At 42.2% G+C, this 16965-nt stretch overlaps 2 protein-coding genes across 2 annotated transcripts; one reads left to right on the top strand and one right to left on the bottom strand.

Annotated features, from left to right (window-relative positions):
* On the top strand, positions 1-10258 carry LOC115990284 (TMV resistance protein N-like). Its single transcript, XM_031114132.1, has 6 exons — positions 1-1127; positions 1222-1503; positions 1619-2767; positions 2997-3612; positions 9501-9904; positions 10022-10258. Exons 1-6 carry the CDS (start codon positions 135-137, stop codon positions 10256-10258), a joined length of 3681 nt encoding a protein of 1226 aa, XP_030969992.1. The 5' UTR covers positions 1-134.
* Positions 10259-14547: 4289 nt separating this feature from the next.
* Positions 14548-14958, bottom strand: LOC115990283. Its single transcript, XM_031114131.1, has one exon. It carries the CDS (start codon positions 14956-14958, stop codon positions 14548-14550), a length of 411 nt encoding a protein of 136 aa, XP_030969991.1.
* Between the last annotated feature and the right edge of the window lie 2007 nt (positions 14959-16965).

Here is a 16965-nt window from a genome sequence, read left to right as displayed (position 1 = left end):
TATTGTTCTATATTCCTGGCAGGAAGGAGTCAACAATTATTGAGGAGATTGCCAGAAAATTAATTGGTGACTTGCATTATTCATACTCAGGTGTTCATGAGGATCTTGTTGGAATACAATCTCGTGTGGAGGAAATGGAGAATTTATATTTAAGCATGGGGTTGAATGATGTTCTCTTTATAGGGATTTGGGGAATGGGTGGAATCGGTAAAACAACTATTGCACAAGTTCTATATGATAGAATCCGTTATCATTTTGCTGGCAGTAGTTTTCTTGCAAATGTTAGAGAAAAAAGTGGAAATGGTGGTCTAGTTACTTTACAGAAACAACTTCTTTCTGATATCTTGTTTGAAAAAAATATTGATATTTGGGATGTTCAGTGGGGAATCAATTTGATAAGGAATAGATTATGTCATAAAAGGGTTCTTGTCATTCTTGATGATGTGGATCAACCTGAACAATTAAAAGCTTTAGCAGGCAAGCGAAGTTGGTTTGGTCTAGGGAGTATGATCATTATAATAAGTAGGGATCAACATTTGTTAATTAGACATGAAGTGGCTAAACAAAAAATATACAAGGCTAAGATATTGAATAATGATGAAGCTCTTAAGCTTTTTAGTCTGAAAGCCTTCAAGCAGGACAATCCTTTAGAAGGTTACGAGGTGCTATCTAAAAAATTTATACGTTATGCTCAAGGCCTTCCATTAGCACTTGAAGTTTTGGGCTCCTTCATGTTTCGCAGAAATCTAGATGCTTGGGAATCTGTACTAGGTAGACTAAATGAAAGTCCGGAAAGGAAAATCCTAGATGTGCTCCAAATAAGTTTCGATGGCCTAAAGATAACAGAGCAAAAACTATTTTTGGATATTGCTTGTTTCTTCAAAGGAATGGCTAAATATCGTGTAGCAAATATACTACAAACTCTCCATTACAAGCCATACATTGATGTAGATGTTCTTGTAGAAAAATCTCTTATAACCATCTCAGCTGATGGAATGTTGTGGATGCATGATTTACTACAAGAATTGGGTAAGGACATTGTTCGTTGTGAATCTCCTAATGAGCCTGGTGAACGTAGTAGGTTGTGGTTGAAGGAGGATGCCCTTCATCTACTAATAAATAGTTCAGTAAGTTGATTATGCAGGATTTTAATCTCTCTCTCTCTCTCTCTCTCTCTCTTAATAACTTTTAATATGCTTACTTTTTGTTGTTGGGTACTAGGGAACAAAAAATGTTGAAGGCATCTTCCTCAACTCATCTCCAAATAAAGAGGATAATGTTAAAGTCAATTTTGAAGCCTTTTCAAAGATGAGGAACCTAAGGTTGCTTAAAATTGGTAATGTGCACCTTCCTGAAGGCCTCAATTTTCTTTCAAGTGAGTTACGTCTTATGAATTGGCTTGGATATCCTTTAAAATTCATGCCAAGAAATTTCCATCCCAACAAACTTGTTGAACTCATAATGCCTCATAGCCACATCAAACAACTATGGGAGGGAGTTTGGGTAAGATTTTCACTCATGCAAAATGTGGTTTTTTTTTTTTTTTTTTTTTTTTAAGAATCAATTATGTTCATAAGGGTTTAATTTTCTCTTTTTAATTGTTTTTCAATGCTAACAGAGTTTAGAGTGGCTAAGAATCATTGACCTTAGAGATTCTAGAGAGTTGATCATGACTCTGGATTTTGCTAGAGTCCCAAATCTTGAGAAGCTGATTCTCAAAGGATGCACAAAATTGTCTATGATTCACGCATCCCTTGGAGATCTCAAACATCTTATTTTGTTGGATTTGAATAATTGCAAATGTCTTAAAAGCCTTCCGTGCAAGATCAGTTTGGAATCTCTTGAAATTTTTATTCTTTCAAGTTGTTCAAAGCTGAAGAAGTTTCCAGAAATTGTAGGAGATATGTCCTGTTTGTTAAAACTTTATTTGGATGGGACTGCTATTGAAGATCTACCAGCAACAATGGAGCAATTAACTGGGCTTATCAAATTGGATCTAACAAATTGTAAAAACCTTTCAAGTCTTCCGAGAGTTATTTATAGTTTGACATCTCTAAATACTCTCACTCTATCTGGTTGCTCAAAACTTTACAAAATGCAAGAGAATTTGGGAAATCTTAAAGGCCTAAAGGAACTAGACATGAGTTGTACTAGTATAAGAGATCTACCATTATCAATGGAGCAGTTAACCGGGCTTATCAAATTGGATCTAACAAACTGCAAAAATCTTTCAAGTTTTCCTGGAGTCATTTGTAGTTTGACATCTCTAAAAACTCTCACTCTATATGGTTGCTTAAATCTTGACAATATGCCAATGAATTTGGGGAATCTAGAAGGCTTAGAGGAACTAGATGTGAGTGGAATTGCTATAAGAGAGCCACCTTCCTCCATCTTTTGCTTAAAAAATCTCAAAGTACTATCTTTCCAAGGATGTAATGGGCTGTCATCTGAATCATGGTCATGGAAGAAGCCACTTAATTTTCTGTTAATGACAAAAACTCCAGATCTCATGGGCTTGGTATTGCCTTCTGTATCAGGTTTGTTTTCATTAACTACATTGAATATAAGGAACTGCAATCTTCAAGCAATCCCTAGTGATATTGGTTGTTTGTCCTCATTACAAAAATTAGATCTAAGTGGAAATGATTTTGTTTTCATTCCAGAAAGCATTAATCAACTATCTAATTTGAGAGAATTTTGGGTGGAGAATTGCAAGAGCCTTCAATTGTTGCCGGCACCTGGATCAAGTGCTCACATAGATGTTCAGGCAAATGGATGTACCTCACTGGAATCTTTACTACCATTTAAAATAAAAGATAATTCACAAAATTATTTCTATCTTCTCAATTGTTTCCAATTGGTTGACAATCAAGGCCGCTGTGACTTGTTCACTACAATGCTAAGAGAATATTTTCAGGTTTCTCTCTCTCTCTCCCTCTCTCTCTCTCTCTCTTTCTCTCTTTCTTTAAAGATCTTGGTTGGTTTTTATGTTTCAGGAATCGTGCTATCGAGAATCAACTAAAAAAGTAAGATTTGATGTTGTTATTCCTGGAAGTGAAGTTCCGAACTGGTTTAGGCATCAAAGTGTGGGGGCTTCAGTAAATCTGGAAGTACTTTCATATTTATTTAAACAACTTAGAGGAATTGCTCTCTGCGCTGTTTTTGGACCGCACCAGCATCGTCCACCTAACCATCTTAGTTATAACCTTCACCTTACGTGTTACTTTAAAGCCAATGGAAATTACTTCAGTAGTTATCCATTTGTAAGTGTTTCGAAAGAGTTTGATACGGTTGAATCGGATCATTGTTGGTTCGTGTATTTGCTCCCTAATTATTTACAAGGCTTCTTCCAAAAAGAATTTCTTCAAATTGCTAATGGATCCAGCTGCCTACTTGAGATTGAATTCAAATCCGAGGATCCAAGCATGATGGAGATAAAGAAATGCGGGGCCCATGTGGTGTGCGAGGAAGAAATGGAAGATCTGAAACAAAGCATGGGTCAGAGTGAGTGCAGCAGCAGCATTATTCCTTATAATGAGGGTGTCGATCATTTTGAAGAGGATATCAAAACTAAGCCAAGTCGTGATGATGAGAATGGAGCTAGTGGAAAAGGTAGCTCTACTCACATACCACACCCTAAGACTAAGAGAGTATGACCGTTTGGGAATTCAAGCACACAAGATAACTCTGAGATGGTGAGTGAGGACTCTCAGTGAGAAACCAAATGGTGGCTCTGAGGAACCAAACCCTTTTTATTTGAACTTTTTGTAAGTCACCAACTCCCTCTCCCTCCCACAGATCCTTTTTTTTTTTTTTTTTTCGTATAAGTTTCTTTTTAATAAAACTATGTCACAAATGCTATTTTCAGGAATTTATTGTGGTACTCATTCATTATTAAATAGTACGGACATTAAGAACTTAAATTGGACTTCTTTGGTGAGGAGAAATTATCGCATTGCTACTCAACAAGAAGTCAGGTTCAAGAATGAGCATTAACGCATATACAAGAATGAGTAGTAATTAATTTATTATTTAAATTATTTTGTAGTTATATCTGATACAGTTTACTGATATATATATATATATATATATATATATAATTCTACATTTAAAATCCTTTACAACCATAATAGTTGCAATGCTTTTATTGTACATTTAGAATCCTCTACAACCTTCTCATCAAAAAAAAAAAAATCCTTTACAACCTATTTTCTCACCGCTTTTGGGTAACATGTTGCAGTGACTTTTAATAAATTAAACTGGACTTTGGTCTTGTTGGATATGTTGATGATACAAAATCACTTTCACCATCTTTAAATATTTTTTGAATTTTTTTTTTTGGGTGCTAATAAACGCTGTTATATTAGAACAACTAAAAGGAAATAAGGCAAATCCTCTCAGAGAATCTGCCCATACAATCAAAATACAACAAAAACTTAATATACAAAGGAGGAACATCAAAAAGCATAAAATCTACAACTGTTGCAAGACGATTTGCACACTGGTTAGCTTCCCTGAAGCAATGCTTAATCTTTACTCTTGGAATCATAGTCCCAGTAAGTTCTTGCAATCCAAAATGAGAGTAGAATGAGCAATGTTCACAAGAGAAGGATCAGACACCTCACTCCACCACAACTTTTGCATCCAGTTTTACTTCTACATTCTTGGCTATAATCTAATTTAGAAGTATGTTTGATTTTAACGGACTTAATAGAGACATGTTTGATTTTAACGGACTTAATAGAGACAATATCTTGTAAGACGGAAGCTAAACCTTAAGGCTGATCTTCTCAAAATACTTATTTAAAAAAAAAAAAAAAAAAAAAAAAAAAGGCCGATCTTCTCAAAATAGTGTATATACCAAAGTTATGGTTACAATGATAGTGATTTTGTCATCATTCAGACATTTTTGTTAAAATCAAGCTCCACTTATTGTTTGCCTACCAATGTGAATGTTTAGTTCCCTATACAAATTTGCCTAGTTATAATAATAACTAAAACATAATATATATATATATATATATATATATATATAGCCAAAACTTACAGAAAATTCAATTAAATTTTAATTACATTCTCAATTTTGCGCCATATGTCCTATTTAATTTTTAATTTTGTGTCAAGTGAATTTTTAATTTTAAAGAGTTCAAATCTAATTAGATACTATATTGGATTTCAATTGGAGTCCAATTTTCTGTCACGTATCCATCTAAGTTTTTAATTTTTGTGGCAAGTTAATTATTGAGTGCATAAATCAAAGAGTCTAAAACCAATTAAATACTAATATATATATATATATATATATATATATATATATACACATATATAATATGAGAAACTATTACAAATTTTAGAAATGTATGGTTTAAAAAAATGTAAGCTTTTAAATATATATATATATATATATAAAGTGTAAGCTAATACTATATATAACTAGCATGTAACTACATGCAAATGCATGGATGCATTTACAATTAAACAAAATTTTTATTATAAAAATATAAATAATTAGTCAAATTATTATTTATTTTTTTTAAAAAACATGTAACACGTGCATTCATGCATACGTATAGATACATTTAAAACTAAGCACAATTTTTATAATAAAATATAGATAATTAGTCAAATTATTTTTTAAAGTAAATATAATTAGTCACATAAATTCTTACCCAAATTTAATACTACTTATGATCATTTTTTTTTCTAATTTTTAATAAGATAGAATGTGTAGTGATTTTTATTTTATTTATTTTTTGAGAAACATGTGGTTTTTTTTTTCACATGTAATTGTTTTTTTTTTTTTTTCTAAAAAAAATTTATAATTTATTAATATTAGATTCTTAGTATTTTGTACTCATTAACTTACTTGACACAGATTAAAAAACTTAAGTAGACACATGACACATGCTTAAGTGGATAATTATGGTGTACTCGTTACATAAATTTAGACATGTGCATAATTGGATTATAATTTCAAATTCTAATTCAACTGTCTCTAAGTTTTAACTATTAATATATATATATATATATATCTAGATGACTTATAAATTTGATTTTTTTTTTTTTAGTTATATGATTATGTTTTTTATGGTTTATTATATTGGACTCCTCGTTTTCTACACTAAATTAACTAATTTGGCACAAAAAATTTAAAAATTTAGATTAGATGAGACACATGGCGCAAAATTAAGCTCTAATTGAAATTTAATTTTTACACTAAATTAACTCACTTGGTACAAAATTCTAAAATTTAGATTAGATGAGACATGTGGTGCAAAATTAGACTTTAATTGATTTTTAATTTGAAATTAAATTGGATCTTCTCTCTGCTTTACTTATTATTATATATATAGATTTAAACCATATAATTGTGATTATTTTTAATTGCATTCGTGTATATGCACGAAGCTACACACTAGTTATAATAATCAAGGACTGTTTAAAATAAACATTAGTGCTTTCAATTATTACAAATTAATAAATACATATTGTAGGGTCTCGATTCGGGGCCTGGGCCCAACCGTTATGGGGTTTTGTCCCAAAGAGCCCTAGACAATGAATTTGTAGAGAGTGGGTTACAGAACTGGGCCCTAACGAAGTGTGTGCTAGTTAACTTTGGGCCATACAACAATCAAAAGTAAGAAAATCTCCTTCATGTCCATTAGGTATATGGTCCGAGGAGACGTATGAGGTGTATCCTTGTCTATGTACAAAGGTTATGGTCTTTCTCTTCTTCTTCTATGTTCCTCCTTTTTTCCAGTCCTTCTCTTCATGGGGACTCCCTTCTCTTATATAGCCCCCTTGAAGTCATCAGATCCTTACACCTGTTGATTATCTAGACCTTCACTTGAGTGTCCGTCCCATCGAATATCTCCCCCATTTTTCTGTGAGTTGTAGTAGCCAAGGTAACACTGTTCGCCATTCCTTTCCACATTAATGCGGCCAGAAAAGTAGCTGTCATGCATTTAATATGGTAGTTGTGGTCTCTCCCTTGACATCCTATACTCTCTTCCCTCTCACAGGCTTGTGGGACTCATCCCTGCTACTAATACTCGTTGGAGTGATTCTTTACTGTTGGTAGGGTGCATGTTTAAGCCATACTTGGTACGTCCGAGGAGACATTTCTCCTCGGACTGCCTTTTAAACAAGTCTAGGCCCATAAGAATTGGGTCGAGAGCCCTTTTGGCACCCACACCTTCTCCTCGAACGTGATCGAATTCTATACGGGGCCCAAGGCCCATTGTTTGATCTAGGGACTTTACCCTTACAATAGCCCCTCAAAATTCCGATTCTTTCCCTCTTATCCGAGGAGAAAAGGCGGGATTTTGACACTTATGGGGTCACTTATTGTAAATCCTTGTCTTACACGTGTGGAGGTACAACCCCACGTGCCTCATTACTACTGATGGCGTTTCGTAACCCATGAGGCGCTAATTATTGTGTTAGGCGACTTTATGTCCTTCTAATCCAACGGTGGGGCGCCTGATCAACGGCTGATATTTTTCCCATTTCTCTGGGCGGGAGTAAGCTCGTTCAGTTTCTCCCCTGTATATAAGATTTCCAAGGGAACTTACTCCCATTTTTTGAAAAAACACTCAAGCGTCCTAGAGCACTCCATCACCTTCTTTTGCAAAGTGTTCAAAACTCCACAGACACTCCCTTGAAGATTCCCGGCGAGTTCTTCACAAGCTCAAGAGATTTAGGATCTTCACTCCCATAAGTGCTCATTTCCCTTCCGTTGCCTTTCCCGGCTTTCTTCCTTAAGTAAACATTCTTCGCGTCGCCTAGGGTTAGTGGGATGGGTAAGCTTGAGAAACTAGTAGACTCTTCGGCCGGTATGGAAGGTTTCAGGGCCAAATACCGTATCCCGCCAGGAGTAGGTCTAGAATACTGCTCCTTGGACGAGGTCTTAACCAAGAGAAAGACGGGGTAGGTTGCCATTCCGATGATAGCCTTCATAGAGGGAGGAATGACGATCCTTATGGGGAGAATAACTAGGGATTATCTGCACGCTCATAGGTTGGCCCCCCACCAGTGCGCCGCGAACATGTTCAAAATTCTGGGGTGCATAGACGCTCTGAACGAACAAATGAACCTCGGCCTCTCATGGCACGACGTAGTTCATCTATATGAATGTCATAGCCTCAATGAGTCGTATTACTTGAAATCCAGGTCTGACGAGGTAAGACTGATATCCTGTCTTCCCAAGTCCAACAAAGGCTTGAAGGACGACCTTTTAATCGTCTACGGAGCATGGCACGGCGGTCTTCACTGCCCAGTTAGGGCGGGAACACCAGGTGGGGCACTGTAGGATCAGACCCCTTGGTGGGGATCTTAGTCTCGAGTCTTCTTCTCCTTATTTCAGTTTTAGCTTTGATTATTTGCCTCCTCGGACTAACGTAACCCTTCCTTTCGACTTTGCAAACAAAGAATGAACAACTCCTCGGCTAAGTTTGGTCAACGTCCAGGCTCTCAACTTCCTCCTAAGGTTCGAAATTTTTGTGAGTGAGGATGGGCAATTGCGTGCTGCTCCTCTAATCTTGGACTACAAGCCCCTTTCGCGCGCTCTAATGGACGCTAGTCAAGCCATCAGGGTTGAAAGTCCCTGATTAGCTCGCATCGACGTCTCTAAACCAGGTTTTCTTGCTCGGAGAGACTTACCTCCCGTCCAATTGCCTGCTCAGCGCGTTCTTCCCCAGGCAATTGTCCTAGGAGAAGGAGTTGATTCCTCACACTCATCTCTTGAGGATCAAATTGACCAATTCCGCTTCGCCGAGGAGGGAGAGGTATCCGCCAGGTCTGTAGAGCTCTCGGACTCCGACTCGAACATAGATCGTTCCTCGGCGGCTCCCACTCTTGGCTTGGTAATTGTACAAGTTGACACTAGCCAAGAGGTCGAAGAAGAAGACATGGACTTGAAGCCGAGGATTAGTCTCAGGGGCCTCCTGTCCAATATAAATAAGGGGTAGTCTTCTAGGGATGCCCCCAAGGAGCAGGCTACATCCAAACTTCCTCCTTCTCTTCCCCCCACAACTGACCCAGCGCTATAACGTCTTCCCAATTTAAGGCGGAAGAGACCTGTGGAAGAGCTGGAGGAGGGTGAGGTCGGCCCTGAGAAGGCCAAGCAACAGAAGAAGGGCAAAGAGCCCAAGGAAAAAAGAACAAAATCCATTGATAGCTGAGACGAGGTGGCTATGAGGAGGGAGCAGCGGACCTGGTCCCCACGCCTAGAGTTGGATGGCGCCCCTATCTTGTGGGACGCAACTTTGTGGGAGTCCTAATGAGGACAGGCGTCTTATCTGGTTGAGGCCTTGCAGCAGCCCCTTCTCCTGCCTCGTGACATGGAGGGGCTCCGGGCTACTCGATAACCAGATCTCTTTATGTTGCTGAAGAGAGACATGGCCATGGTAAGCCAAGACTCTTCCTTATTCAGTTTCTTTATTCTGCACCTATCTGTCTATTATTTTCTTTTAATCAATTTTCCGTTACTCCCACGCAAGTCACTCAGCAAATTTTTGTAGCTGAGGAGTGGGCCAAGAAGGCTCGCGAGGACCTGCACACTGAGGTTCAGTCTTGCATCACTGCGGAGAAGGCTACTGGCGCCCTCAGGCTGGAAAAGTATCGCCTAAATAAGGAAGTAAAGGATGCACTGAAGGCCCGCGACAGCGCCGAGGCCGAGCTTAAGACCACCACCCAGCAGGCTGAGGACATGCGCAAACAGCTTCATATGTCCGAAATAAACCTCGCCACCGAGAGCCAGATGGTCTCAGACCTTAAGGCCGAGCTATCAAAGGCAAAAGAGGCGGCCCACCTGGCCAGGGAGGCGACTGAGGCTGCGGTGGCAGCCTCCTATGAACGCAGAATGGCGGATACCCAGGCCAGGCTGATCGAGGAGGTGGCTACAGTATGTAGGGACTACATCACTATGTCTTGAGGGGTGGCCTTGGACCGGGCGGCAGTTTCTGCGGACTCCGACCTCAGGAAGATTGAAAATATCTTCTTTCCTCAAGATATTCGCGAGATTCCGGGTTCGCTTCCTCCTGAGGAGCCCGTCTCTGCTAAGGTCGCCACTTCGGATTCCCTGGTACCTGAAGCCGAGGAGGTGCAGTCACTTGCAAAGGACAAGTTGCCTAAGGACACCCTCACAATAAGGGACGTTGTTGCGCAAGCCAAGGAGGCCGTCCCCGAGCCTAAGGTAGGAGGTGATCAATCTGAAACAGAGGTCCCTGCAAAGGGTTCTGCCTTGGATAAAGCCTAGGGCATTAGTGTAGGACTTTACTTGTAGTTATCCTCTTTTATCCTTTATCTCCTTATTTTGACAACATTTGTAAGAGAACCCATTTTGGAGTTTAATGAATGATATTATTACTCCTTTGAATCTTGTCTCACTGCTTCTTTTTCTGCCTTTGTTTTGAATGAGTTTCTGTTATGCTACTAACTGCTAAGAGCCAAACGTTATTCAAAATTTAAGTAACATGGTTAAGCATTAATGAATGTTTGAGAAAAATGATAGTTAACACCTAGATAAAACTGTACTCTGGTTAATTTCCCCCAAGCCAATGGTCCGAGGAACCAGGCAGGGCTTAGGTTCTGTTTACCTCTTAGAAGAAGTTGCATTCTAATTAATTTCTCCCAAGCCTGTGGTCCGCGGAGCCAGGCAGGACTTAGATTCTGTTTAACCCTTAGAAGAAGTTGCATTCTAGTTAATTTCCCCCAAGCTTGTGGTCCGAGGATCCAGGCAGGACTTAAGTTCTGTTTAACACTTAGATGAAGTTGCGCAATAGTTAATTTCCCCCAAGCCTGCGGTCTGAGGAGCCAGACAGGACTTAGGTTCTGTTTAACACTTAGATGAAGTTGCGTAGTAGTTAATTTCCCCCAAGCCTGTGGTCTGAGAAACCAGGCAAGACTTAGGTTCTGTTTAACACTTAGAAGAAATTGTATTTTGGTTAATTTCCCCCAATCCTGTGGTCCGAGGAGCCAGGCAGGACTTAGATTCTATTTAACCCTTAGAAGAAGTTGCATAGTAGCGTGGCGCCAAGAATTGCAACTTTCATTAATAATAGTACCTTTTCAGGTTATTTACATTCCAAGGGCGTGGCACTACAAGTTCATCCAAATCTTCTAAAAAGTAAGCCCTATGTCGGCCACAGAGGTGATACGATATGGGCCCTCCTAATTTGGTCCGAGTTTTTCCCACGCGGGATTTCTTGCAATGCCCAGGACCTTCCTCAATACTAGATCCCCAAGTGCCAGGGGCCTTCGCTTTACCTTGGCATCGTAACCTTGCTTGAGCTTTTGTTGGTAGTAGGCAAGTTGGACCATTGCACTCTCCCTTCTTTCTTCGATGAGGTCTAAGCTCTTTTCCAGCAGTCCGTTATTGGAATTGGGGCAGAATGAGCTGGTCTTCTGTGTTAGGAAATTTATCTCTAGAGGAATAACAGCCTCAGCCCCATAGGTCATCGAAAAGGGTGTTTCCCCTGTGGACCTGCGTGGCGTGGTGCAGTACGTCCACAAGACATGAGGCAGTTCTTCTAGCCACCTTCGCTTCGCTTCATCTAACCTCTTTTTCAACCCATTTACTATGGTTTTATTGATGGCTTCAGCCTACCCATTCCCTTACGGGTAAGCCGGTGTGGAGTACTTATTGGCAATTCCCAACTCGCTACAATATCTTCTAAAAGCTTTACTATCAAATTGGAGACCGTTGTCCGAGATCAGGGTATGAGGGATTCCAAACCTGGTGACGATATTTTTCCAAACAAACTTCTTGGTGTCAACGTCTCTAATGTTTGCCAGCGGCTCAGCTTCGACCCATTTTGTGAAGTAATTCGTGCCGACAAGAAGAAATCTTTTTTTCCTCACTGCTTTAGGAAATGGTCCTAGGATGTCTAGGCCCCACTGCGTGAATGGCCAAGGGCTGGATAGCAGATTAAGGGTTCCGCCTGACTGATGTATATTCAGGGCGAACTTTTGGCACTGGTCGCACTTCTTCACATATTCTTGTGCCTCTCTCTGCATGCTCAGCCACCAATAACCTTGCGTTATGGCCCTATGGGACAGGGACCTACCCCCCATATGACTTTCACAAATTCCTTTGTGTAATTCCTCTAGGATAAGTTCAGTGGCATCTGGGTGCACGCATAGTAAGTACAGTCCTGAGAATGAGCGCTTATACAGTTTGGAGTCCTCGGACAGCCAGAATCGAGAAGCCTTTCTTCTAATCTTGTCGGCCTCGTTTTTATCTTCTGGTAAGGTGTCGTGCTTTAAGAATAGTACTAGAGGATCCATCCAGCTAGGCCCTGCCTTGATGTTGTGAACCCGTACTAAGTCGGTTCTCGCCATCGTTGGGCTGTATAGATCTTCCACGAGAATAACCCAAGGAAGTGGTTGAGCCGAGGAGGTGGCGAGCGTTGCAAGAGAGTCAGCATGGGTGTTCCCGCTCCTGGACACGTGCACTAGATTGAAGTGATCGAAATGCGCCTGCAAGCGCTTGACTTGGACTAGGTACTCTTGTATTCTTTCATCCCTCACCTGCAATACTCCATTTACTTGTCCCACGACAAGTCTTGAGTCCGAGAACATGTTTAAGGATTTTCCACCTAGTTTCTAGATCATTGACATTCCTTCCAATAATGCCTCATACTCCGCTTCGTTATTCGTGGCGGAGAAGCCCAGCTTCAACGATTTTTCGATGGTAATCCCCTCGGGGGAAACCAGGACGAGCCCCACTCCTGAGCCCTTTTGGTTGGCCGCACCGTCAACGTGTGCTTTCCAACAAGGGGGCTTTTGCTGAGAGACTATGCCGATCAGATTCCGATCTGGGTTTAGTGGCTTTCCTCCTCCTTCTGGTGTGGGTTCTACAAACTCAGCTATTAGATTCACGAGAACCTGGCCCTTCACAGCGGTATGAGGCATGTACCTAATGTCGAAGGCGCCCAGAATCGTCCCCTACTTTGCTATTTTGCTTGTGTAGTCGGTGCTTCGAAGTATTGATCTGAGCAGAAGTTGGGTCACTACAACAATGGTATGTGCCTGGAAGTAATGGGGGAGCTTTCGCGTGACTTGCACAATTGCCAAGACGGCCTTTTCGAAAGGGAGGTAACGGATCTCTACCTCGTGCAATGATTTGCTTACGTAGTAGACGAGCCGTTGTGTGCCATTGTCTTCTCGGATCAACACTAAACTCACCGCGTGAGGGGCTATCGCAATATAGGCGAATAGCACCTCGTCGGCTTCAAGACTGGACATGATTGGTGGCTGAGCCAGGTATTCCTTAAGCTGCTAGAAGGCTAAGGCACACTCCTCAGTCCACTCGAAGCCTTTCCACATGTTTAATAAGAGGAAGAAAGGCCTGTACCTGTCCGCCGAGCGAGAGATGAAACGGTTTAAGGCGGCAATCATGCCAGTGAGTTTTTGGACCTCTTTGGGGTTTCGAGGAGGCTGCAGGCTATGGATAGCTCTAATTTGGTCGGGGCTGACTTCAATGCCTCTATGGGTCACCATGTAACCTAAGAATTTCGCTGACTCCATCCCGAATGAACACTTGGACGCGTTTAGGCGCAGCCTGTACGTTCTCAGAATTCCAAAGACATCGCCGAGGTCCCTGACGTGGTTGGGCACTAACTTGCTCTTCACCACCATGTCGTCTATATAGACTTCCATGCTCTTACCCATCTATAGTTCAAACATCCTGGTCATCAACCTCTGGTAGGTCGACCCGGCATTCTTCAAGCCAAAGGGCATTACCTTGTAATGGAAGTTTCCGACGGGAGTGACAAAAGCCATTTTTTCTTGGTCCTCGACGGCCAGGGGTATCTGATGGTAGCCTTGGAAGGCGTCCAAAACACTCATTTGAGGGTGTCCCACAGTTGAATTCACCAATCGGTCTATCCGCGGCACAAGGAAAGGATCCTTCGGGCAGGCCTTGTTCAGGTCTGTGAAGTCCACGCAGACCCGCCATTTCCTACTTTTCTTCTTCACCACGACTGTGTTGGCCAGCCATTCGGGGTAGAATACCTCCTTGATAGCTCCTGCTTTCTTCAATTTTATAACCTCCTCTCTCATTGCCTTTGCATGCTCTTTCGACGGTCGCCGAGGAGGCTACTTCTTAGGTGTTACGGCCAGGCTAACATTAAGGTGGTGGCAAATGAAATCTGGATCGACCCCCGGAGCCTCGTAGGCATCCCATGCAAACACGTCCACATTCTGTCTGAGGAAGTCAATTAGTGTTTCCTTCTCTTGGGGCGGTAGTTCTGAGCCGACCTGAAAAAATCTTTCTGGGTCGGAGCCAACAAAAATTTTCTCTAAATCCTCACAACTTGCTTCCTCGGTAGGTCCCTCACTACCCTAGGCCAGGGCTGAGGTCATTAATTGCTATAAGCCATTCTCGGCTGAGGTGGAGGGCTCAGTACTCGGTCGTCGCGAGATTGCTGACACCATGCATTGCCAGGCCATGGCTTGGTTCCCTATTACTTCTTTCACTCGACCTTCCGATGGATACTTCACCTTTTGGTGTAAGGTTGATGACACAGCCCTTAGGGCATGAAGTCACGGTCTAGCTACGATGGCGGTGTAGGGGGAGTATGTGTCTACCACTATGAAGTCCACCTCCACCACGTCCAAGTCTGTTTGTATAGGCAGCCTAATCATGCCTTTCGAAGTGACAATTTTTCCCTTGAAACTCACTAAAGGGGAATCGTATGCTGTCAGGTCCTCCGGTTTCAGCTTCAACCCCTTGTACAAGTCGGGATACATCACTTTCACGATGCTGCCCTGATTGACTAGCACCTTCTTCACGTCGTATCCACCGATCTTGAGCGTGACGACTAGGGCGTCGTCGTGGGTTTGGAGGGTTCCCAGTTTGTCCTCATCTGAGAATCCGATTAGGGGTGTGGTCATCCCGTTAGCCCTCTTGGACTCCCTGTCGTCAGCTTTAGAAGGGAGTCTGCCCACCGACATTACTCTGAAAGGATGGGAGCCGGTCCGTCCTGGTGCGGCGAGAATAACATTTATTGTGCCAATGGGTGGTCTCAATGTGCTTTGCCTTGTTTCGATGTTCGACTGCTCCTGCCATCCGACAGGGTGATGCAGCAAATGTCGCAGCTTCCCCTCTCGGACCAGACTTTCTAAGTGGTTTTTCAGATTTCTGCAATCATCGGTGGTATGGCCTGGCTCTTGGTGATACGCGCAATACAGATTCTAGTTATGTTTCGCGGGATCACCTGCCATCCTGCTTGGCCATTGAAAGAACGGTTCGTTCTTCACTTTCTCTAGGATCTTATGTGATGGTTCTCGGAACACAGCATGGACTGCCTATGCCCCTGTGGATCCAGATTGCTCTGAGTAATCCCTTCTCGGTCAATTACTATTGTTAAAGCGGTCTAACCTGAAGTCCCTCCTCTCCTGAGGGACAACCTTCGCTTTGCCCTTTCCCATCTGTTGGTCTTCTTCGACTCTCTTGTACTTGTCGATTTTGTTCATGAGTTGGCACACGCTAGTGACCGGTTTCCTTGTCAAGGACTTCCTTAAACCATGCTCTGTCGACAGGCCCCTCTTGAATGTGCTAATGATGACGTTATTGTAATTTTCCTCTATCTCATTATACATTTCCCAATACCTGTCTGAGTAGGCCTTCAGGGTCTCTCCTTCTCGCATGGACAAGGACAGGAGGAAATCTAGGGGCCGAGGGACTCTGCTGCTAGTTATGAAGTGAGAACCAAAAGCCTGTGTCAGCTGCTTAAAAGAGTTTATGGAGTTTGGCTTGAGGCTATCAAACCATCTCATCGCCATGGGTCCCAAGCTGGACGGAAACACTTTGCACATCAACACCTCGTCCCTGGAATGGACGGTCATCCTCTAGTTAAACTGGCTTACGTGCTCTACTGGGTCTGTTCGACCATTATATATAGCAAAAGTGGGTTGGTGGAACCGCCGAGGAAGCTCAGCCCCCTCTATCCTACGCGTGAAGGGCGACTAGGAGATGCGGTCCAGGGCCTTACTCATGGCGTCGTTTGCTAGGCCCTGGTAAGATGGGCTTTTGTGGCCGCGTTTGCGAGGTTGCTCTTCCTCGTAGGAAAAGGTTTCACTTGGAGGGGTTCTCGATCTCCGCTTGTACTCATTGTCCTCCTCATCGCTAGCGTTCGAGCCGGGTGAAGGACGCTTTCGCTGCGCTCGGCGTAACTTCTTCTTCAAGTCGTCGATTTCTTGCTATAGAGCCCTATGATCGTTTCGCTTATGGGATGCGTGACCTTTCCCTTATGAGCGACTTCTGCTCGTGTGGGAGGTGTTTACACTACCCTCTCGCTGCTTGTCTTGATCTCTCTCCCATTCGAGGTTCAAGAAGTTGTCTTGCCGTTGGGAGTCTGTGTGTCCCGTTTGGCGCGGACCTGATCCTTCCATTTCTAACGGTTTTACTTGTCGAGGCACGAGTTCTCCCCACAGACGGCGCCAATTGTAGGGTCTTGATTCGGGACCTGGGCCCAACAGTTATGGGGTTCTAGCCTAAAGAGTCCTAGACAATGAATTTGTAGAGAGTGGGTTACAGAACTGGGCCCTAACGAAGCGTGTGCTAGTTAACTTTAGGCCATACAACAATCAAAAGTAAGAAAATCTCCTTCATGTCCATTAGGTATATGGTTTGAGGAGATGTATCAGGTGAATCCTTGTCTCTGTTCAATGGTTATGGTCTTTCTCTTCTTCTTCTTCTATGTTCCTCCTTTTTTCCAGTCCCCCTCTTCATGGGGACTCCCTTCTCTTATATAGCCCCCTTGAAGTCATCAGATCCTTACACCTGTTGATCATCTGGACCTTCACTTGAGTGCCCGTCCCATCGGATATCTCCCCTATTTTTCTGTGAGTTGTAGTAGCCAAGGTAACACTGTTCGCCAGTCCTCTCCACATTAATGCGGTCAGAAAAGTAGCTGCCATGCATTTAATGTGGCAGCTGTGGTCTCTCCCTTGACATCC

Source organism: Quercus lobata, chromosome 5 (assembly GCF_001633185.2).
Source record: "Quercus lobata isolate SW786 chromosome 5, ValleyOak3.0 Primary Assembly, whole genome shotgun sequence".
Classification (NCBI taxonomy): domain Eukaryota; kingdom Viridiplantae; phylum Streptophyta; class Magnoliopsida; order Fagales; family Fagaceae; genus Quercus; species Quercus lobata.
Note: the sequence above shows the minus strand (reverse complement) of the source record. Positions and strands in the feature narration are given on the sequence as shown.

Bases quoted from the DNA above. Each gene is read 5' to 3' on its own strand.
- LOC115990283 (XM_031114131.1), bottom strand. From the start codon at position 14,958: ATGTCGGTGGGCAGACTCCCTTCTAAAGCTGACGACAGGGAGTCCAAG.
- LOC115990284 (XM_031114132.1), top strand. From the start codon at position 135: ATGGAGAATTTATATTTAAGCATGGGGTTGAATGATGTTCTCTTTATA. The intron at 3,613-9,500 runs GTAGCTCTACTC...CTCCCACGCAAG, and splicing joins GAATGGAGCTAGTGGAAAAG to TCACTCAGCAAATTTTTGTA. The intron at 9,905-10,021 runs GTATGTAGGGAC...GATATTCGCGAG, and splicing joins TGATCGAGGAGGTGGCTACA to ATTCCGGGTTCGCTTCCTCC.